This window comes from Hyla sarda, chromosome 1 (assembly GCF_029499605.1).
Source record: "Hyla sarda isolate aHylSar1 chromosome 1, aHylSar1.hap1, whole genome shotgun sequence".
Lineage (NCBI taxonomy): Eukaryota > Metazoa > Chordata > Amphibia > Anura > Hylidae > Hyla > Hyla sarda.
Genome location: NC_079189.1, coordinates 560,870,512 through 560,895,539, shown reverse-complemented (window position 1 = coordinate 560,895,539; position 25,028 = coordinate 560,870,512). Strand labels below are relative to the sequence as shown.

At 38.9% G+C, this 25,028-nt stretch overlaps 1 protein-coding gene across 17 annotated transcripts in view; it reads left to right on the top strand.

The window, feature by feature from the left end:
- The window catches only part of CELF4 (CUGBP Elav-like family member 4), a 1,140,249-nt gene extending 1,117,804 nt beyond the window's left edge, over positions 1–22,445 (top strand). For 16 of the 17 annotated variants that reach the window (XM_056542932.1, XM_056542937.1, XM_056542835.1 and 13 more), the window contains one exon: positions 21,037–22,445. In XM_056542932.1, coding sequence (XP_056398907.1) covers positions 21,037–21,095 — 59 coding nt within the window. In that variant the 3' untranslated portion in view covers positions 21,096–22,445. Of the gene's footprint in view, positions 1–14,072; positions 14,242–21,036 lie in introns of all 17 variants that reach the window. The other variant, XR_008848282.1, reaches the window with a different exon arrangement.
- Positions 22,446–25,028: the final 2,583 nt, after the last annotated feature.

The window sequence follows — 25,028 nt, the reverse complement described above, 5'->3', positions numbered from 1 at the left end:
GATATGGCCAGGGACTATACATAGTATTTAGAATGAAATCAACCATCCTTTATTCACTGCCACAAGTCTCCAGGAGGCATGCCACTCAAGAGCAGCAGGCTTACCCATCCCCCCCCCCCCCCCCCGACCGCTGGGGGGGGAGAGAGATTGTTTTGCAACAGCTGTAGGCACCCTGAATAGAAAATACTGGTTTATTGCTTTGAAGGTATCACAGCTACGTTTCAATGGGTGAGGTGGCTGATGTGTGGGAGGGAGGAAAGTGACCTCACACTTACAAACTATGGAACTATGGGATATGTAGTTTAGAGAACGAAATTTAACAGGAAATACCCAGTTCTGGCAGGTACGTACTACTAAAATCACCTTATGGTGGATAACCCTTTTAAAATGGGGCCACAGAACTGAGATCACCAGGAAGTGAGGAAAACCCATACAAATAAGTTATTCTGCCTATTTCTTTAAAAATTATATTTTTTGGACATTCAACAAATATCAAAAACGAGAAAAAACTAAATGAAGTAAATCAGAGAAAGGTCAGGTTTAGGTTGGGGATTTAACTGAGCATCAGACTAAATAAATGGATTAATATAAATGTTAGAGGGGGATATAAAGGTGAACCCAAAAGTACGTGGGATTCATTCCAAGAGTCCCCAACAAAGAGAAATTAGAAACCGCATTAAGCATATCTCAATGTATTATTTATAAATCCCAGTTTTTAAAATAAATAAAGTAAGTAATAAATTAATAAATACTGACATTTCATATTTATTTGAAGAATGAAAATTCTACTCATAAAGGGGCAAGGGCAATTTTAGAAAAAGAGACCTGAAAATAAAAGGATGATGGGAGAAGCTGGCAGATCTTTGCTTGTAATTATTTGCTGGTGAATGGTATTATGATGAGCACCAATAGGAGCTTCTCCCCTATAATTTGAGCCAGCAAAATTAAGGGGGATTTATTTGGGAATACTCCTTTAACCCCTTAAGGACCCAGGACGTACTAGAACGTCCTGGCACCCTGGGCTTTAAGGACCCAGGACATACTAGTCCTGGTGTTTCTCCGGTCTCTGCCGCGCCCCGGGCAGAGATCGGAAGCGGATGCCTGCTGAAATGCTTCAGCAGGCATCCAGGGCAAACGCCGAGGGGGGCCACAAATCGGGAAATTTTTTTACACTAACATGCTGGTGTTGCCCTATACTTTTCATTTTGACAAGAGGTAAAAGGGAAAAAAGCCCCCCACAATTTGTAATGCAGTTTTTCCCGACTATGGAGATACCCCATATGTGGGCGTAAAGTGCTCTGGGGGCGCACAACAAGGCCCAGAAGGGAGAGTGCACCATGCACATTTTAAGTGATTTGCACAGGGGTGGCTGATTGTTACAGCGGTTCTGACAAACGCAAAAAAAACAAAACCCCACATGTGACCCCATTTCGGAAACTACACCCCTCACGGAATGTAATGAGGGGTGCAGTGAGAATTTACACCCCACTGGTGTCTGACAAATCTTTGGAACAATGGGCTGTGCAAATAAAAAATTTTGTACAGCCCACTGTTCCAAAGATCTGACAGACACCAGTGGGGGGTAAATGCTCACTGTACCCCTTGTTACGTTCCTCAAGGGGTCTTGTTTCCAAAATGGTATGCCATGTGGGGGTTATTTTTCTGTCCTGGCACCATAGGGGCTTCCTAAATGCGACATGCCCCCGAGCAAAATTTGCTCTCAAAAAGCCAAATATAACTCCTTCTCTTCTGAGCATTGTAGTTCGCCCGTAGTGCACTTCAGGTCAACTTATGGGGTACCTTCATACTCAGAAGAGATGGGGTTACAAATTTTGGGAGTATTTTCTGCTATTAACCCTTGCAAAAATGTGAAATTTGGGGGGAAACACACATTTTAGTGAAATTTTTTAATTTTTTTTTACATATGCAAAAGTCGTGAAACACCTGTGGGGTATTAAGGCTCACTTAATTCCTTGTTACGTTCCTCAAGGGGTCTAGTTTCCAAAATGGTATGCCATGTGTTTTTTTTTTTGCTGTTCTGGCACCATAAGGGCTTCCTAAATGCAACATGCCCCCCAAAAACCATTTCTGAAAAACGTACTCTCCAAAATCCCCTTGTCGCTCCTTCACTTCTGAGCCCTCTACTGCGCCCGCCGAACACTTTACATAGACAAATGAGGTACGTGCTTACTCGAGAGAAATTGGGCTACAAATACAAGTATACATTTTCTCCTTTTACCCCTTGTAAAAATAAAAAAATTGGGTCTACAAGAAAATACGAGTGTAAAAAATGAAGATTGTGAATTTTCTCCTTCACTTTGCTGCTATTCCTGTGAAACACCTAAAGGGTTAAAACGCTGACTGAATGTCATTTTGAATACTTTGGGGGGTGCAGTTTTTATAATGGGGTCATTTGTGGGGTATTTCTAAGATGAAGACTCTTCATATCCACTTCAAACCTGAACAGGTCCCTGAAAAATAGTGAGTTTGAAAATTTTGTGAAAAATTGGAAAATTGCTGCTGAACTTTGAAGCCCTCTGGTGTCTTCCAAAAGTAAAAACTCGTCAATTTTATGATGCAAACATAAAATAGACATATTGTACATGTTAATAAAATAAAATAAATATTTGGAATATCCATTTCCTTACAAGCAGAAAGCTTCAAAGTTAGAAAAATGCTAAATTTTCAAATTTTTCATCAAATTTTGGGATTTTTCACCAAGAAAGGATGCAAGTTACCACAAAATGTTACCACTATGTTAAAGTAGAATATGTCACGAAAAAACAATCTCGGAATCAGAATGATAACTAAAAGCATTCCAGAGTTATTAATGTTTAAAGTGACAGTGGTCAGATGTGCAAAAAATGGCCGGGTTCTAAGGTGTAAAATGGCTGGGTCCTTAAGGGGTTAAATTATCTCTAAGCTCAACATATTCTATGAGAAATAATTTGGTGATGCTCTGTCACAAAATACCCTGGGGTTTTCTATGTGTTGATGTCCAGGAATGTTTAGGTAAATAAACAGTTTCTAAATTTAATTGGTTAAATTGTTAAATTAGTAAGGTAAGGAAAAAATTAAGGAAAAAATTGGAATCCTTAAATGGGCACTGTCACGATGAAACTTGACAGGAACATGTTCAAATGTCCCCGGCAATCTCAGAGCCCAAGATTTACCTTGACACTGACGCAATCATAGATTTGTATGGGACTTTTGGCATTCCAACTCCTGATCTTGTCAGTCTTGGGCAAATCTTGGGATACAAGTTTTCCTGGGACATTTAAGGCTAAGTTTACATCAGCATTATGCTCAGTTCCATTCTATGAAGGTGCTGCTGTTTGTTTGTTCTTTAGCTATAAAGACCTTCAACGCGTTGGAGCACAACAGACACCACCAGGTCCCGTTGACTTTGAATGGAGTGCAACCGATTTCTGTTGGGTGTCACTCATTTGAGCAGTGAAAAAACTTGTACTTTTCACTGATGTGAATGAAGCCTTGAAGGGGTATTCCAGGCCAAAACTTTTTTTTATATATCAACTGGCTCCGGAAAGTTAAACAGATTTGTAAATTACTTCTATTAAAAAATCTTAATCCTTCCAATAGTTATTAGCTTCTGAAGTTGAGTTGTTGTTTTCTGTCTCACTGCTCTCTGATGACTCACGTCCCGGGAGCTGTGCAGTTCCTATGGGGATATTCTCCCATCATGCACAGCTCCCGGGACGTGACATCATCATTGAGCAGTTAGACAGAATACTTCAGAAGCTAATAACTATTGGAAGGATTAAGATTTTTTAATAGAAGTAATTTACAAATCTGTTTAACTTTCCGGAGCCAGTTGATGCCACGCCCCTTCCATGCATGTCTATGGGAGGGGGCATGACAGCCGTTATGCTTCCCTCCCATAGACATGAATGGAGGGGGCGTGGTGTAACAATAAGTCTCCAGTCCCGAAAAGAAAGAAGTTTCCAAGACTGGAGACGCAGCCCTGCATAGAATGCGGGTGCTGCACAGAGATCGTGGGTGGGCCCCCTACTGTCAGACATCTTATCCCCTATCTTTTACATAGGGGATAAGATGTATTTGGCTGGAATACTCCTTTAACTCAACTAAAGGAAAGCTAAGAATTAAAACTTGAATTGAATGTATTTTCAAAAACTTGTTCTAAGTACTTTAAAGGGGTACTCAGGTGGAAAACATTTTTTTTTTTAAATAAACTGGTGCCAGAAAGTTAAACAGATTTGTAAATTACTTCTATTAAAAAAATCTTTACCCTTCCAGTACTTTTTAGCAGTTGTATGCTGCAGAGGAAATTATTTTCTTTTTGGATTTCTTTTTTGTCTTGTCCACAGTGCTCTCTGCTGACACCTCTGTCCATGTCAGGAACTGTCCGGAGCAGCATCGGTTTGCAATGTGGATTTTCTCCTGCTTTGGACAGTTCCTGATACGGGCATCAGGTGTCAGCAGAGAGCACTGTGGACAAGACAAAAAAAAATTCAAAAGGAAAAGAATTTCCTCTGTAGCATACAGCTTCTAAAAAATACTGGAAGGGTAAATATTTTTTAATAGAAGTCAATTCCAAATCTGATTAACTTTCTGGCACCAGTTGATTAAAAAAAACCTTTTTCCACCGAAGTACCCCTTTAAATGGGCACTCTCATTAAAACTAATTTTAGCTATTGCACTCCTTATAGTAAATAAAAAATATTTCTAATATACTTTTTTTTTTTAAATGAAGTTTTCAATGTTTTATTTGTGCTTAAAAAAAAGCTCAAGAGCACGTTTTCCCCCATCTCATACACAGACTTAGGACCGAGGTCCAAACACAGAAAGTGCAGCCTGGAGTGCTGAGGGGTGTGTGTCCAACCAACTGCATATGGCAGTGAAGTGTGAGAGGAGCTATGATTGGATGAGGCTGGACACACCCCCTTCAGCACTCCAAGCTGCACTTTCTGTGTTTGGACCTTGGTCTTAAGTCTGTGTATGAGATGGGGGAAAATGTGCTCTTGAGCTTTTTTAAGCACAAATAAAACATAGAAAACTTAATTTTTTCTAAACAAAGTATATTGGAAATATTTTTTATTTACCATAAGGAGTGCAATAGCAAAAATTAGTTTTAAAGAGAGTTACCCTTTAAGCTTTTTCTCATTATTAGGACTTTTTGTTTGTTTTTTATTTAATAAACTACTTTAAATAAATTACATTCTTACATCTTTCATATGATTTATGATTTCCATTCTTGGTATCAGCAAGGTTCCCTTTCTCCAATGACCTCCAACTGTTCCTCAATCCTTTACATAAGATTCTATAATCTTCAACTATATTTATCTAAAACAATTTTTTACAATTACAATCTTACAAGTTTTACTATATTATATATTAAGAGCCTTACTAATATATTATTATCAAATATTTTTTATGTATTTTTTCCTCCCTATCGTTTTTCCAATGACAAACGTAGACAAATTAGAAATAGAATTTTTGCCCTAAAGATCAGATTTCTTTTGTGTTTTGATACTCCGCCAGCCATCTTCCTCTTATTGATGCTCGATTTCACATCACCCAATAACCTCCCCATCAAACTCACTTATGTGAGGTCATCCATATACCCTTGTTCTGGTTACATTTCAGCCTCAACAGGTCGAACCCCTTAACCTGTGAAAATGGTATTTGTTGAAAAAAAACACATATATATTGAACTCCCCGGCCAATTATGGCTTGAAATCACTTTTTTTTTCTTCTTTCGTTTCTTTTGTATTTATCACACAGCAGTTTGTTTCATGTGCGACCCTTGTATCCCATCCAAGGAGATATTTCAGCCCCCAAGAAGGTTCTCTTCATCTCCAAGAGGTCATGAGGTGATGTGAACTCATAACCTCAAAGATGACGCTGGGGTCTCGAAGGGTATAAAGAATCACAATGGCCTCAATTAGATCTGTAAGATTCGAGATGAAGAGAATGCGGCGTAATGTGTTTGTCCATTGGTCTCTCTCCTGTGACTGCAGAAATGATAGAGATGCACGTACAATGGGGGGGACGAGACACAATAACAATCACAGCATGACGCACAAGCTATACCGTCAAAGCTCAGCTCTCTCCATTACCGTACATTAAATGCTACATGAGGGACTGTTCAATAATGGAGAATAAAATAGAAAACTGAAGATAAAAAAAAAGTTTTTTAATGCTAAAAGAAAAATGATGATTATTTCCCATCATTGCTGGTTCTAATCCCATCTTTATTATCTGATAGTTTATCTAAACTTTCATTGCATCCTATTAGAAGACGCAAGACATAGCGGTTACCCTTTATTCGTAAGTTCCTATTCCTCGAATAGTTATCTCCCTTGAAGCACTATAAACTTAGAATGAAAAAAATATAAGAACACAATGCATCAAAAAGTAATACATGAATATATATATATATATATATATATATATATATATATATATATTTGTGTGTATGTGTTTATATAAACAGATTATTTAAATGATGGATGTTATTCCAGGATTTATTTTTCTTTATCCTTTGAGCCCACGAGCCAAGTTATAATACTGTGTAATATCCGTTTGTTACCCCCATGCACCGTTTTGATCCATTTTCATGCACAGGACCCAAAACCAGAAGTGCCGTAGTTCAAGTCTTTTTATTTTACTGTTATCTCTGACCTTTCCCAGCATTCCATGCAGCTGTAGACAATGGCCCTGATTTACTATTGTAAACCCAACCTGTTTTGTTGGTTTGTGTGCCAAAATGTGGCACAGTGCGCCAGAATTAGGTCTGCAACGGAATTTGTTGTACAATGTGACAAAATAGACCTAAGTACCCTAAAATTGGTGTCACCTGTTGGAAAGGGGTGTGGTCAATAAGAAAAGAGGCTTGGTTTCACAGTTTTTACAACTTCACAACCCGACCTATTTACTCTTGAATTCACAGAAAATCCTGTGAATTAATGGATGGAAATTTCCACCTAGAAATAGCTGGTCAGAAAACGTTCCCGACTTGTAAATCGGTGAATCCCCATAATAAATAGAGAGGAAACCTGTAAGTGGGAAACAACATTTCACACTAGTAAAAACCCAACACGCTTAGTAAATAAGGGCCAATTTGTCACATGGTCTCCAGGGGGTAAGACTATGCTGCAGTGGATAGGTGAATAGTATTACTTGAGTAAATCCCTTTCACCAGGCTATCCAACCACCCACTGCAACATAACCACACCCCCTAGAGACAATGGCCTTCATTTACTAAGCTAAAACCCACTAGTTTTTGTCAGGATTTGTTGGTGCACAGTGTCTGAGACATGTCTGAGACGGTCTGAGACATGTCTCTCAGATTGTACGACAGTGTGCACCAGGAAAATCCAACTAACCCGACATTGCACTGTGAAAAGCTAAAAAGTGGTGTGGTCTTCACAAAGGGGGCATGACCGTCCCAATAAGGGACGTGGTTTCACAACCCGACCTATTTACTCTTGAATTCACAGAAAATCCTGTGGATAAATGGATGGAAATTTCCACCTAGTAAAAGCTGGTCAGAAAATGTTCCCGATAAATCTGTGATCCCTATAGTAAATAGTGTGGAATGCTACAAGTCTGAAACAACATTTCCCACTAGTAAAAACCGTACACTCTTAGTAAATGAGGCCCAATGTGACTTATGACATATTGGGCCTCATTTACTAAGTGTAGGGTTTTTACTAGTGTGAAAAATTTCTATGGGGATCACAGATTTACAAGTTGGGAAAATTTTCTGACCAGCTTTTTCTAGGTGGAAATTTCCAGCCATTTTTTCACAGGATTTTCAGTGAATTCAATAGTAAATAGGTGGGGTTGTGAAACCACACACCCCTTTGGGCTGATCACGCCCCATTTGTGACAGACCACGCCCTGTTTTCAGATTTTCACAATGCAATGTCGGGTTAGTTGGATTTTTCTGTCTCAGACACTGTGCACCCAAATAACTTGGAAAAACCCGACAAAAACTAGTGGGTTTTAGCTTAGCAAATGAGAACCATTGTCTTTGGCCACATAGAATGCTGAAAAAAGGTCAGAGACAGCAGTAAAAAATAGACTTGCATTACAGCACTTTTGAGTGTGGGTCCTAAGCACGAAAACACAACAAAGCAGCGCACGTAGGTAATAGAAGGATATTACACAGTATTTTAACTGGGCATCATGTGCTCAAAGGTTGAAGAAGAAAAAATAGAATACCCCTTTAACCTTCACTAGAGTAAATTTGATATTACAATTGATGAAAACACCATATAGACTAAGGGAGGAGTGTATAAAGGCTTAAATAGCTGTTTTTTGACAATCAAAAATGTCAATTTTTGCACAAGCCTCTTTTTGCAACAAAAATTGCAACTTATCTGTTTAAGATACTTTCAGACATCTGCTGACAAAGGAAATGGCTTTAGCATAAAAGAGGCATGGATTAAGTGCAGTAAATTTTAAGGCACCTTTATTATATGAAATTTTGAAGAAAAAAAATTGTGAATCCACTCCACTCAGGGAAATTTCACTAGACTGTAATTTATGAGCAGTTAATTAAAATTTATGATACACAAATTCAGGAGGTTCACAGTTTATTTGAACATTATCCTTACATTTTGTCCAAATTATATAATACCAAAATCTTGTGCTTAAAAAAAAAAAAAGAAGCATTTTGGGGACAGCTATTTCTCCCAATCTACCCAAACACTCAAGCTTTCTAAATTGGGGGGAGAGTGTATAACCTGCTGCCAGACTCATCTGGCAGTAGTTTATCTTACTGAGATCAAAAAGATTGGGCACCTAAAATTCAGCATACCCAATCCTTGCCTTCTTGATGACTTCTCTGTAATGTTTCCTGGGGCCTTTAGACAGCCTCATGCAAGTTCTGGTGTTTATGTCCTGCTTGATGGCATCCTGTTCTCTAAACACATGGTTATCTCCCCTCCTGCGGAAAGTCTTATCTCCAGTGCTTTCTGGCTCTCTTCCTCTCTTACCTGAGGGGATGTGTTTCTCATGCGGGGAAGCAGCTTTTGCACCAACTAGGGTTGTGTCTCAGTAGCAAAGTAGTGTTGTGTGTTGTAAAGGCAATGAATAATAACAGCACTTCCTTACACCTTGTTGTAGAAGGAACTTCCGAACTACAGTCAGCAGGAATAATATTGGCTTAGTTTTTCTTTGTGGAAGTATCAGGATGTACAGGAACTGTCCGCCATAAAAAGTCAAATAGAAAGTCAAAGAGCATCCAAAGGACTACATTTTTGCACCCGTATAAGCATCCCAACACATTCCAATTCTCTTTATTGGGATGCTTATAAATATGTGAACTTTTGACGTTGTTGGACTTTCTATCTGGCCGTAAATAAAGGGGATTTCTGTAAAAAGGAAGAGGAATTCCCCTTTTCATGTGCTGTCACATTCCTCTTCTCCATTCAGGAGACCGGGATTTGTAGTGGGTTACACTACTGCTTCTCTTAAAAGCTAAATAGACTAAAGTCAATACCAATCTGTATAAGCACAGTATTTTCCTGTTGTCAATGTACTTATTTTCAACATATGTGGTATAGCGGGGTGCAATGCAGGGCAGATGTTGTAACTGTGGGGGCAGATGTTATTAACCCCTTCTTGTCGTGATGCCAGGGCGTGGTTTAGCCTTAACCACCTGAAGGTAATACTGCTGGTCCTGGGCTAGGAATGTGGGGCAATGAAGACACCGACACCAAGTTACGGACAATGGTAGACAGGTGATACAGTCCATTCAGTACAGCCAATATCTCAAGGAGGTGACCAGTGACACTGAAAGACCTCGCAGGCTTGCTGGGACTTGCAGTGTGTAGAGACACATTAGTGCAGGCCACGGTGACTATATATATATAGAAGACCTGACTTGACAATTGACATGAAGATGACAGTACACTAGTAATACAAACATATATACAATGGGGGTTACACTGTAAGGGGGGGCCCTGGGGACATGGAGGGACTGAAAGGGCAGGAGAAATGTACGGAGACACACCATCCCATACTGGGCCACCACAAACTCCCCCTCTTTAATGAAGTCGCCCTCGATGCCCAGTCCTGGAGGGCGGAGGACCGGAATGACCCCAGGGGCCACAGACAGTTCCTGGGGCATTTCAAACAACATCCATATCCAGGTCTAAAATTAGTAATTGGATGCATATAAAGAGTTCTTGTAGCATAAAATGTCCATACACGCTCTGAACTATCTGGAGACTTGTTAACCTTATAACTGTTTTAAGGGTATGACTCTAATACATTATACATGACAATAGATACAACTTGAACAGATTGGGCTGCTGGAGGGTGTTTACCCAATGCCTTGGCTACTGGGGTCCCTCAGTGGACACACTTCTTTCCAGAACTCTATTGATTGCTAGACAACATTGGACATTTGTTACCTTATTTTTGTATGTGCACAGTGGGTTAATAGGAATACCTTCTGGCCAGTAAAGTATCCTGGGCACGTGGACACAAGAAAGTATTAGACATTAAACATTATAAACATTTTGTGGACTGATACAATGGTAAATGCTACAGCCCTAATGTGATTATAGACATATGTACATGACTTAACGTGGTGCTAGTGGACTATGTGTAGCACAAGACTTTATGTGGTATTTTAATCTTTGTAATATTTCCCTGGTGGTGAGGTAGTAGTGACATCCATCTTGACTGGGTCAGGATACCTCCCATAAAAATCGCCAGACACAAAAACACTGTACACTTTGACCTTGATGTACAAACAAGTTATAAACATTTTATTACATTATGACAATTATAGCACATTAGCACAAGTGTTGACTTGTGCTGAATAGTAAGCATAAAAATATATTACTACAACAGGAGATATATATAAACATAGGTCCATTGTACCGCTCCACAAACCAGGTACATTATAGCATTCTTTGCAAAGAATTTCAGCTAAGAGCGGGGCACACACTTACGAAACTGGTTGCAACAAAACCTCTTATCAAGTTCGTCAGGCGCTGAACGTTGCTATAGAAATCTGAAACAACAAAAAGTATTCTTACACAGAACACAGTTCTGAAAAGGGTAAAGTTACTTGACTGACAAGATGCTCCTCAACATGACATCTTTCCATCCCAGCCTCGGCAGTCGGTTTGCTTCCTAGATTGTGACATGAACCTAGGGACACGAGACTGAGCCCCCTCCATGGGGTTGACATGTGTGTTCCATGAGACATGGGACAAACGGGACTCGGTGATTGTCAGACTCACAGTGACCACCACCTGCACCGCAGCAGCTTGCGCCACTGGGGGATGAACAGTTGGTGCCTGGTGAACTGGCCAAACCTCCTCAACAGCTGGAGTAGGCTGAGGCACTTTGGTTGGGGCCCGCTGATTAGGCCAAACCTCCTTGACCACAGAAGTAGGCCTGGGCACATCCTCAGATGACTCTGGCAGGTATCTTGGAGCCATAGCAGGCACCTCAGGCATGAAGACCTCCTCTCGGGCAGTACCTTTGACTTTTGGTGGCAGCCACCCAAAGGGGTCTGCGTCCTAGTTGTCCGAAGGGAAATAAGCGAATGGAATCTGCACTGGGTTCTTCGGACTGGTCACCGCAGCTGCCCACTCTTCTCTCATGCTCTGCACGGGCGTATACTCCAGAATATCCCAGCTCTCAAGAGAATGCATTGGTAGGGGGAGATAGTTCCTCTGTACTGCCCGTCGATTGACTACAATGGTTCCTCCATGACGGCAGTCCATAAGGGTGCCAAACCCCCGTACCTTGTCAAACTTCCCCACCGTCGCACAGATGTGTTCAAGGGGTGGATCACCCTCTCGAGGATGCTCCAATTTTCTTATGTACAGGGCCTCCAGGGTTTTGGTGTCTTGTTGCTGCGCCTGTCGCACCTTAAATGGCAGCAGCTTCAGCCCATACTTTTCCATTCTCTGACCCCTCACTCCCTCCACAATTTCAGCCACTTCAGGGTCTCTTTTTGCCCTTTCGGACTGGGCCAGAGGAACTGGGGGATGGGACTTCCCTGGCAGGGGAAGAAGGTGCTCCCTCATGTATCAGATCAAACTGGGCTCATCGCCAAATAACCACTTAGGCAAAGCTGGTGATGGTGGACAGACAACAGACTTCGGGGCCTGGGGGGTTTGCTCAGGGCTAGAGGTGGAAGGAGGGGTAGAAAACGCAGCCTCAGCCGGGGTACTCACTTCCGATTCTTCCATCAGGATTTCGGCCCAGGAACCTCAGGTCCGGTGGTGAGGGGACAGCCTCTTACGACTTGGATGTTTCCTCCTCTGGGGTTGGCTGGCCAGTCCCCGTCGTCCTCAGGCAGGGGGACTAGGAGGCAGGCCTCCTCGGCCCAGAGGGAAAGACGTTGCAAGCAGTCAGCCAATTCTTGGAACAGTTGCACCGTGGCAACTTGCTGGGCCTCGGCGCCATCTTGGGACTCTCCGCACGTGCGCTCACTTGTTCTGCCATGTTACTCCTTTCTGCGTCTTCCGGTATACTGTGTACCTCCGGCTGCGTGGTTCCTTTTATATTGGGCTCCAAGAAAATGGCCATTAGCCAGACGGACGTCAGCGGTGCAGCACTGACTTCTGCTCCCCCGGCAACAAGGGGCGGATCTTCACAGTTCCCCTTCGGCATGATGACAGCAACATGATTTCCACCCCCAGGGGCAGGACGTTGACCAGCGCGGGACCTTTTTCGCACACTTCTCCGGCGCATCTTTAACCCGTTCAGGTATGGGTAATGCTGGATAACATAACATGGCTACTGTTCCAATTTTTCACATACTTTTCAAATCAACAGGCAGCAAACTTTTCTTCACCTCCCGCTCTATTTCACAAGTGCCTCGGTTAAAACACATCTCAAAGACAAAGTCTCATACACTTTCTGGCGCAAACTTCTGTTGCATTGGCATGTGATTTTTGAAAACAGTATTAGACACAGTTCAAACTAGGAGGGAGGACTTGTGGCCTATAGCGCACACCCGTATCCTGTTCATAGGATGTCAAAAGTTGTGGTGTAGTGGGGTGCAATGCAGGGCAAATGTTGTAACTCTGGGGGCAGATGTTATTAACCCCTTCTTATCATGACGCCAGGGCGGGATTTAGCCTTAACCCCCCGAAGGTAATACCGCTGGTCCTGGGCTAGGCACGGGGGCAACGAAAACACTGACGCCAAGTTATGGAAAACTGTAGCTTTACTGAGGGTAGACAGGTGATACAGTCTATGCAGTACAGCCAATATCCCAAGGAGGGGACCAGTGACACAGGGGGAACTCACAGGCTTGCTGGCACTATGTCGAGACACTTTAGGGAAGGTCACGGTGACTATATAGAAGACTTGACAATTGACATGAAGATGACTTTGAGCTTATTTGGGCCTCCAATGCTCTGGACATACTCTGAGATGTCTTGACTGAACTGGACCTCAGGAACCAGAGCTAAGAGCTCCAAGAGAGAGATTGCAGCCCCTCCCCTGGTTTTATAGGGGAGCTTAGCAAGAATCCCATAGGTCACTTGGGGGGGTCACCTGGTCACTAGTGCTTCCTGGGTAACAAGCACATGGTATAATATTTAAAGCAACAGTACACTAGTAATTTTAAATTTTTGTAACATATTTACAATATGGGGTTCCACTGTAAGGGGGGCGCTGGGGATATGGAGGGACTCTGCCTGAAAGGGCAGGAGAAATGTACAGGGACACACCATCCCGTACTGGGCTACCTCACATACAGTGAGTGCAGTACTTGAGTCAATATCTCCGAAGTGTCAATAAAGTGTTTGTTGACCTCTGTACAGTATATTAAAGGGCTTCCTGGAAATGTTAATCTAATTTTTCCAAGGCGATGTGTATACCATCATTCATTAAGTGCATGTTTTTTTTTTTTATCACATACTTTGTCTTCACTTTGTCTATGTTGCCCTCATATTTTCATGTGTCTATCAACGATGAATTATTTTTTAATATTTTTTTTTAACATTGTCTTTGTTTTTGTCATCTACTGCCATTGCAGCTGCCTAAATGACCATTGCTTGCTACTTATATATCTCTCCCCTCCTCCTCCCTCCTCTTTTCCAAAGACTAAAGAAACCAAACCCACCACAAAAAAGCACCTAAAAGAACAAAAAATATATATTTTCTTCTTTTGTCATTCAACTCAAACCCAACCTAACCAGACACAACAAACGGTCTTGTGCCGAAAACAGTTAACGTAATGACGTGAGAGGGAAGAAAAGAGCCCCCTGATCCGTAAGTTCAAACAAGTATGAGTTGAAAATGTGAAATGATGGCGTCATGTATAAAGCTACTGACCTGCCTGCATGACACCCCGTTGTGTGGAGGTGCTGTGCTTGTTGTATCAGTCCATGGTTGACCAGTCATGATCACGTTTTATTTTTTTTGTTTTGTTTTTTGTACCGTCATAACATTCACTCTGTTATTGGTGCTTGTGGAGGTATTGTGTTCCTTGGTTTCTCTCCAGCCTTGCTTTTATATATATATGCTTCTTCGGTTTAATGTAACGTAGATGGCTATATAAACAAATTGGTAATAATACACTTTTATATAAACTTTATGTGAACTGTTTAATATATAGATACAGAGTGTAAAATACATTGTGGATGGTACTTTTGCATTTGATGCTGTTGAGCTTTATTATCTATTAATCTATCTATCTATTTATGTATCTCATATCTATCTATTTATCTACTTACAGAAATTTTGGGCCTTTTTCCAATTGGTTTTAGACAAATTTAAGTCTACTATACATTTAATTTTTAGAAAAACTTAAAAAATATAACTTTTTTCAGATACATCTATAGATACACATTATTATTATTATTTTAAATTAATCCTGGACAGCCCCTTTAGTCATTTAAAATAGGATGATAACTTTGAAATTACCATTGCATATAATTTTATATATTTTAACAATAAAGACATCAAATTCGGAACTGCAGAAATGGGACTAAATCTTTGAACAATTTTTACTGTTTTTACAAATTAAGAAAAGCGAGTATTTTTTTTTACTATATATATATATATATATTTATTTATTTATTTATTTTTTCTAATGAAAAAGGGTCCTTGACAAGCATTACTTTGTATCTTTCATTTTATTTTTTATATTTTTTTTGGTGTTGTAATTGTTTACCTGCTGTGTATGGTTCACTGTCTGTTGAAGCGACAGTGTTGAAAACCTGCCAGCATGAATTGACATTCGCATGACACACCAACCAGAGTGGATCCTCTCAGCTCCAGTTTCTTGATGTAATAAATCAAAGAGTGCTCAGGAGGAACCAGCTTGTGAGCAGGAGATAAGGGTTTCATGAGCTAATCCTCAATGATTAGGCATCCGGCTAAAATGCCAAGCATAGCCTGATAATGATTACACCATATGGAAAAAAAATCAATGATTTTAAACTACAATTTAAAGATCGAAAATATTTTCAAAAAATGTATACAAATATATACTTGGATATTTTTTAGTTGTTTATTTTGTTTTTTGGTTAATGAATAAATATTCGAGAAAATGGGGAAAAAACTTGCTTCAACATTTGTGATTTTTATGGGGTGCTTTTACAGGTATACATATTCTACAACACACTTTTTACAATTTCTTATAATAGAAAAACTTCATAACTGAGTTTTTTTTTAATAAATGACCATTATCGTTTAGCAGTTAAAAGTTATTTTTAGTTAATATTACAGTTCAAAATATATCCCTATAAGGCTACGTTCACACAAATTTACATGTTCTGACAGCACTAGAACTGCTTGGAAATGTGCCGTCTCCATAGATGGCGATGCAGGTATGGCAAGTCAGGTATGGCATTCTGAGGACTCACCAAATAGATACAGTAATAGATAACCTTGGAGTATCATACCTGAAAATGTATATACAATTGGAAACTTGAAAAGCAATACTACTTTTTCAAGACCAAACTAACCGATGGCCATTTCTTTACATTCAAATTTATAGAAACTTCCCCTCTAATCGCTATATTTCACAAGCAATTATTTAGAATTTAAAAATATAAACAATTGTAGATTTTTAGTCCTAAAATTTTGCAATTTTCTAAACTAATTTAGATTATATTCACTAACTACTACTAACACCCCTCCTGCCCTAAAAAAAAAAATTGGAGCTTTAAAAAGCTCTGTAACATACATTTCTCCTTGCTCACATTGTATGAGCTCCCGGCGGGAGAAAGGGGGCATTCCCCAGCAGGGGCAACATCCCTAAAGCCTGCAAGAGCTGTGACTCACCATGCCTGGCATGCACTTCCTGAGTTTGGACTTCTGCAAGTCCAGGTGGAGACCAAATTAACTGTTTGGGTACAGAACAGAGCCACCTTAAAAACATATAAAGGTTGAGAATTCTAACAGAAAGTAAATAGCAAAGTGTCTTTTAATAACATAAGGAACAATATATTAAAAGTTTAGTTTGGTGAAAATGTTTTTGAACCTTAATATGGTAGAAAAAACAATCTGTCCTCATGTATGAGCTCCAAAATGCAATTTCTATAGTTTTTTGGTTATTTTTATTTTTTATATAGAGTTTGTGACTTCTGTCAGCTAATATAGCTGAAGAGCCACATAAAATGATATGTATCATAAACATTGGAGGACATTGAAGGAAAGAATAAAATCGGTTTATATAAATAGCTTTTTTAGTTGTTCTTTTCTTTAGTTATTTGTACTAGAGAGTATGTTCTAAAAACACAAAAATATAGGGGTTTATGAAGAATATTAGACATGTTTATACAAAAATATTATTATTTTTATTACTACTACTTTTGTTAATTTTAAAACAGAAACTAATTGAAAATACAACCTCTTTTGCCCAATAAATATATTTTTGCAAAAGTGCTTGTAGGAGATGTCTGAAAATACTCATAAGGGCTAATTACTACACCAATCCCCCACAGCTGTAATTCCAACATTCAGTGGCTCAACCACTGATCACCACTTCCTGGTCTCATAGTTACATTGTTACATAGTTAGTACGGTCGAAAAAAGACATATGTCCATCAAGTTCAATCATCTCAACACATACACAATACTCTCAACCAGTGACTGGACAAGTAGGCATTTTATGTGTAATAAGGTGGGATCTGAAAGTGGTGATCATTGTAATGGCCTGGGGAATTGGTAAGTAAATTTTTTTTTTTTTACTCCATTTAGAAAATATTTTCGACCCTTTAACTCCTTAAGGACTCAGGGTTTTTCCGTTTTTGCACTTTTGTTTTTTCCTCCTTACCTTTTAAAAATCGTAACCCTTTCAGATTTCCACCTAAAAATCCATATTATGGCTTATTTTTTGCGTCACCAATTCTACTTTGCAGTGACATCAGTCATTTTACCCAAAAATTCACGACAAAACGGAAAAAAAAATCATTGTGCGACAAAATCGAAGAAAAAATGCAATTTTGTAACTTTTGGGGGCTTCCGTTTCTACGCAGTGCATATTTCGGTAAAAATTACACCTTATCATTATTCTGTAGGTCCATAGGGTTAAAATGATACCCTACTTATATAGGTTTGATTTTGTCGCACTTCTGGAAAAAATCATAAATACATGCAGGAAAATTTATATGTTTAAAAATGTCCTCTTCTGACCCCTATAACGTTTTTATTTTTCCACGTACAGGGCGGTATGAGGGCTAATTTTTTGCGCCGTGATCTGATGTTTTTTGTTTTGATTTTTGATTTTTGTTTTGATCTGACTTTTTGATCTCTTTTTATTCATTTTTTAATGGTATAAAAAGTTATCAAAATATGCTTTTTTGGACTTTGGAATTTTTTTGCGCGTACGCCATTGACCGTGCGGTTTAATTAATGACATATTTTTATAGTTAGGACATTTACGCATGCGGCGATACCACATATGTTTATTTTTATTTTTATTTACACTGTTTTATATTTTTTATGGGAAAAGGGGGGTGATTCAAACTTTTATTAGGGAAGGGGTTAAATGATCTTTATTAACACTTTTTTTTTAACTTTTATTTTGCAGTGTTATAGGTCCCATAGGGACCTATAACACTGCACACACTGATCTCTCATCCTGATCACAGACGTGTATTAACATGCCTGTGATCAGTGTTATCGGCGCTTGACTGCTCCTGCCTGGATCTCAGGCACGGAGCAGTCATTCGTCGATCGGACACCGAGGAGGCAGGTAAGGGCCCTCCCGGTGTCCTGCAAGCTGTTCGGGATGCCGCGATTTCACCGCAGCAGTCCCGAACAGCCCGACTGACTAGCCGGGATACTTTCAGTTTCGCTTTAGAAGCGGCGGTCAGCTTTGACCGCCGCTTCTAAAGGGTTAATACCACATATCGCCGCGATCGGCAATGTGTGGTATTAGCCGCGGGTCCCTTCCGTTGATGAGCGCTGGGACCGACGCGATGTGATGCGGGGTCGCAGCGCGACCCCGCTTCATGTTGCGGGAGTCGGCGCAGGATGTAAATATACGTCCTGCGTCGTTAAAGGGTTAAAGGATAGGGGATAAGATGTCCCCTATGCAAAGGATAGGGGATAAGATGCCGCGATCTCCCTGCAGCACCTGCATCAAATCTGTTTTTATTGAACAAAGGAGACAACAAGTAAAAAAGTGACAGAAAATAGGCCTATGCGCAGATAGGTATAGAATCCTACTAAACAATGAGTGTTGGGTGTTAAGGATGGAGGCAGTCTCTTTAATGTTGTTGACTTGTCCAGAGGGGATCTCTGGATCTCTAGTGGGGAACATTAGTCCGTGGGTTGGAAGGTTGAGTAAGTGAGTAACGGGAGGTGATCCATTGGCCCCAGGTGGTAACAAACCTATCATGGGTCCAGTTGGCTCAGCACGTAAGCCCGTCTAACCTGCAGATTTGATTACGCCTATCAATCCATTAGTGGATTGATGGGGCTGAGGTATTAAGCCACAGGAGAGGAATAAGTAGCTTAGCAGCTGTGATCATATGGGTAGGTAGAGAATGTTTACGAGAGACGTAGTGAGGGCATTGAGAGTGCCAGTTCCACCAAAGACAGGTTAAGTGAGATATTAGAGGAGCTAACCTGATTGATCACATGCTCCACCTCCCTCCAGAAAGGCTGAATTGAGCGACAATCCCACCAAATGTGTGACAACAGTGGCAGCACAGTTTTGAGTCTGAAAGTTCCATGTGGTGTAGTCGTTCAGCAGTATTATACCAACAGGTCAGGAGTTTAAAAGGATTTTCTTGTGTTTTAATGCACATTCAGAAGCTATGAGAGTTGCCTAGAACAAAATTCCTCTCATCCTCTGCGAGGGTTATGTGTTGTTCCTATTTCCATGAGGAGAGATATAATGGTGGGAATGGTGAGATCTCTGTGAGGAGTGCAGAATAGTAGTAAGAGAGAGGCGGGCTCTTTCTGACCAATTAGGATCCTTGGGTAAGGAGAATTTAGACAAAAGGGTGGAGCACATTCTCTTTATCACATGTAGCAGGCAAAAAATCTAAGTGTTGTGGTTGCACCAGAGACTGGAGGGGGCATGCATGGCCCTGGGGGAGCAGGTCCCAAAGAGTGTGTTTAGAAAAGAGGAGCCAGATAGATTCTATAGATTCTAGTGAGAGAAGAAGGCTATAAGGAGTTAGGCTGGGTCCACACTACGTTTTGTCCCATACGGGAGCGCATACGGCAGGAGGGAGCTAAAACCTCGCGCTCCCGTATGTGACCGTATGCGCTCCCGTATGCCATTCACTTCAATGAGCCGACCGGAGTGAAACGTTCGGTCCGGTCGGCTCATTTTTGCGCCGTATGCGCTTTTACAACCGGACCTAAAACCGTGGTTGACCACGGTTTTAGGTCCGGTTGTAAAAGCGCATACGGCGCAAAAATGAGCCGACCGGACCGAACGTTTCACTCCGGTCGGCTCATTGAAGTGAATGACATACGGGAGCGCATACGGTCACATACGGGAGCGCGAGGTTTTAGCTCCCTCCTGCCGTATGCGCTCCCGTATGGGACAAAACGTAGTGTGGACCCAGCCTTAGGTGGGCTGGTAGGAGAAGGGGGAGCAGGTGTTTGGTAGTTGGTTGATGTAAGGATGCTCTAACTTTGAGCGAACCTCTCGTAACTGGGTTAGGGGCAGAACAAAATAAGGCAGAACAAAAGCAGCGATTTTGGACATTTTTTTTTTTTTTACATTTACGCTGTTCACCATACAGGCTCATTAACATCATATTTTTATGTACGCTGCGATACTAAATATGTTTATACCTTTTTTTTATTTTATTTTTTTGCGTAAAATGGGAAAAGGGGTGACTTCAATTTTTATTGGGGGAAGGGCTTTTTCAAATGTATTTTCACAACCTATAGGGGATTACCTATAGCAGATTGCTAATACTGTTCAGTGCTATGCATTGGCATAGCACTACTTTTCTGGCCTGCTCAATGTCAGACCAGAAGAGAAGACCACGGGAGAGCGGCGGAGGTAGATGAGGGGACCTCAATCTGCCATCTTGGATGATCTGATCCCTGTGCCACGGGTGATCAGATCAGCCATTACAAGTGCTGCACTGCCGCAGATGCTGTGAATGTCATGTACAGGATGTAAATGTACGACCTGGTGAACTAAGTCCCAGAGCATCAGGACATACATTTACGTCCACTGTCCTTAAGGAGTTAATACTTTGGTATAAGACTAACATGTTTGTTTATGTATTTTTTTTTACTGTCCTTACAAAAGAAAAAGTTGAAAAAAAAGTGGGCTTAAAATCAGAATTTTGAACTGTATTTTCTTTTTTATTATTATTATTATTATCATCAATAATATTAATAACAATAATAATAATTATTATTGTTATTATTAGTAGTAGAAGTTGCAGTAATATTATTTTTATTAATAATAATAACACGTATTATTATTATTATCATTATCTTTTGTTAATAATTATAAGAATTATTATTATTATTATTATTATTACTACCGTTTTTTATTACAATTATTATTACAATTTTGTTATTGCAATTCATGTCTAACTTAGATTTTTGTTGTTTTATGTTTTTTTATTTTAGGGCAGGAATTGAATGGGCCGTATTATAACAATACAACACACGCATATAAATATATATGATTGAGAAGCGCTGGATCACAACTTTGACATATCAGCAAAGTACCAATCATGCTGAAGACTACAGACTTTTCTTCTTTGATTGTTTAGACTGTAATATTTCTTCAATGAAAGTATTGCTTTCTGCTTACGTGGATGGAATCTTAAGTTGGAAACATCGGACAGGATCGAGATCAATCGGAATTTCCGAATAGACAATGACAATATTACACAAAAAAAAGGCTTTTTCTTCTAACAGGAAACCTGAAAACTGACAAGGAGTGCCTGTTTGTCACCACGAGTTATGTTGCCATGGTTTCCCCATAGCAACTGTTACAAGAAGCATTGTATCTGTCATTCCTTAGCTATTTAGGGACCAAAGGACCAAACTTTTTATTGCAGACTTGTAGCTGTATGTAAAATATGGAGTTAACTTCCTACTTCTCGGCTGTTCTTAAAACAGTTTGAGAACAATTATATGAAATATGTACAAAAAAAATGCTTACATGCTTTTAAAAAAAAATGGCAAGATAATAGTTATTTGATACTATAGAAGGTTCTTTGGTTACATTAATTCAATTCTGAACATTTCCTATGGTTTTCTGTATAATATGAAAGGGTTAAGTATGTAGAGATTAAATATAGAATAGCTATTTAAAAAAAAAAAGCAAAGAAAACAAAAAGAACAAAAAAAATAGAAAAAAATATAGAAAAAAATGCAATAGAAAAGATGGTAGTGGACAAAAAAAAATAAAATAAAAAGGTTTGTAAATGCTTCTAACTATTCCCTTCCCCCCTTCCTTTAAAATCCTAATAGTTGTACAGATTTAACAGAAAAGTTTAAGATAACTATATAATAGTCAAAAAAAAATAAAAAATAAAATTAGAGAGCAAAAAAAAAAAAAAAAAAATGAAAAAAGAAAAAAAAAAGAATAATAATATAGACGTTAGCATTATGGCTAAAAGAAAGATGTTGTAGAACTGTAATTTTTGTAGAGTTTAGAATAAGCATAAATTCCTACTCTTTGCCAATTGCATACTGTATCGAGGAGGATATGAGAGGCTGTGATGGCAGCTCCTAACTGCAAGCATTCCACCTATAAAACTATAAAACTTGACTATTGTAAAATGATGCAATGAAATATTAAAGATACAAACAGCTATTGTCTTTTTATCGGTTAATTTAACTTGAAGAATGACACGGCTATCGCTTCATATCTTCTTAACCTGCTATTTGCTAACCTTCCCATCATCTTCTGCTTTAAGTAGTTTCCATATTTGTTCTAGACCTTCAGGGCAAAAGACAGCCTAGAACCTTAATGTTAAAATAAAATAAAAAAAATAAATAAAAAAAAAAACAGTACAAAAAAATAATATATATATATATACAATCTTTAAAGAATTTCTGAAACTGTTTACAAGGAATTTTGAAAAACAGGGGATGTTTAAAAATAAAAAAAATGATGCTGGCTCTGTTTTTCTGTAAATACATTTGCATATTTTGTAGGTCTTTTAATTGTAATGATAGAGAAAAAAAACAAGGAAAAAATTATTTAAATGAAAAAAGCACGATATTTATCTTTGGTAATTGACTTTAGAGCAGTAAAATAAAAATAAAAAATAAGAATAATAATAATGTTGCTTTAGAAGAAAACTCAGATTCAGAAAAAAAAAATAAAAAAAGTCAATTAACTATTACAAAACACATATATTTTAAAAGATATCATATTTATTCTAAGTTATTTCCACTGTGTGAATTTTTTTATTTTATGTTACTTTTTTACTCCTTTTAATTGAACTAAAAGAGTGTGATGATCATATTTAAATTTCTTTCATTTTATTTTATTTTTTACAAAAATATAGAAATATAGACATATATATAAATACACATGTAGAGAATTAACTCCTGTAAGGGATCGTCTCCTAATTTTTTATTCCATTCTTTTTACTGATGATTTCCCATCAGGCCTTGTATTTGTAATGGGCATGGAGCACTAGAGAAACCCTCAATTTGGATTACCTATTTACCTTAACCCCTTGATACAATCTCACAGGCCTAGCTTGCCATTGGGAGGGTAGTTTTACGAATAAAAAAATAAATTAAATTTCAAAGTTAGATTCTAACAATTGTGTGATCCTTGCATTTGTTCATTAGAATGCTGGCCAAGCTTTTTTTTTTTATATACTAATGATGGAAACAATTCTTTCAATTTGCTTCCTTCTAGTTCTTTTCCATTCCTCGCCCCCACACTGATATATTTTCATTCTTAGGCTGCTTTCACACTATAAAGTTCTTCCTTTTTAAAGAGCCGTTATAATGTTGTTCCGTTATGAAAAGTTTTAACCCGTCATAGCCCATTATTAATAACGGACGTTATTTGTGACGGGAGAAAAAACGGTACATGCACTATTTTTCACTTGTCACAAAATAACGTCCGTTATTATTAACGGACTATGACAAGTTAAAACAGATAATGTAAAAATCCCATAGACCTTAATGGGATTTTGTAACAGCCGTTTTACGGCTGTTTCTAAGGGTTTTCATAACGGAACATTTTAACGGCTCTTTAAAGCGGAAGAACTTTATAGTGTGAAAGCAGCCTTACTCTGTTAGTAAGTACAGGTGTGTACTGCAGCTGCATTTCCGTCCAACTGCTCTTTTCACTCTCAATTACCTTTAAAAAAAACAAAAAAAACTCCTTGTAATCTTCTGTAATTATTGAATGACGCTTTTCAGCTTAGCCCTAAATAAAGCACAGTTTAAAAAAAATTATTGGCTGGAATTTTTGTAGCATTTTGTTGAAATTTTTGTTTCTTGTGTTACACATGTTATATCATTGTAGGGATAACACCATCAGAAAATTACAAGAAATAACATACTAATATTCATTTCAGGCTAAGTTCACACGTCCGTTGTGCTCTGACCTGTTCAGGGTCCATTTAACTCTTTTTTTTTTGCACTGAACGGGTGAGAGCACAACTACCACCACTGGGTCCTGACAGATCCCTTCGGCTCACATGGGGTCTGTTGGGTGTCCGGTATAATGCAGGAGCTGAGCAGAACTCAACTCCCGCTTAAATGGGCACTTTCAGATATAACAACTTTTTATATGTTGTACATCTTGGCATAACAATGGTTTTTCTTATGTACTTCTTTAAAAATAAATTACTTTTAATTATAGAAAACTGCCTTTAAAAATCCCACCACTAGGGCTCCACATTCCTCCTGGGACACTAATAAGTCCCACAGCAGCATCAGCATGTCCAAGTTTCAAGGACACGAGATGGCTGATTGACAAAGCTACAGGAGGAACACAGCCTGCAGCAACACTGCTGTAACACAGAGTTTTACCATACATGTGCCTAGACAGTCAAAGGATTTCTGGGCATGCTGAGAGTTGTAGTTTTGCAAAAGCTGTAGGCAGAGTGAGGGAGGGGGAGGAGTCATCACAGTGCATGCAGGAGAGGAACACGATTATCCCTTGGACAAGATGTAAAACAGATTGAGCAGCTGTAATATGAGATTTTTTAGTGAAATATGGGTGATAGAGATATAGATTACATACATGATTAGGATGAGGTACTGAGTAACATATAATAGTTTTTTATTTATTTTTTTTGGGGGGGGGGGGAAATCTGATAGGTGCGCTTTAACTCCTATCCTTGACAGATGGAGCTTCATTTACCGAAGCACAATGCCTGTGTGAACGAGCCCTTACTTATTACGTATTATACTTGTCTATTTATTGTAGAAACTCTTGTTTAGTTAAGTAGTTAACTAGTTTTTCTGTTTTTCGTTTTTTTTTTGTTTTTTTTTTTGCTTGTATAAGTTAGCCATTAGTTTTTATTAAACAAAATTTCAGAACAAAAGTGCAACATTGTAATAGTTAGTATATGAAATAGTATAAGTAAGTTAAATGGGTTGGACCAGTATAATAAATATAAAAATAAAAAACA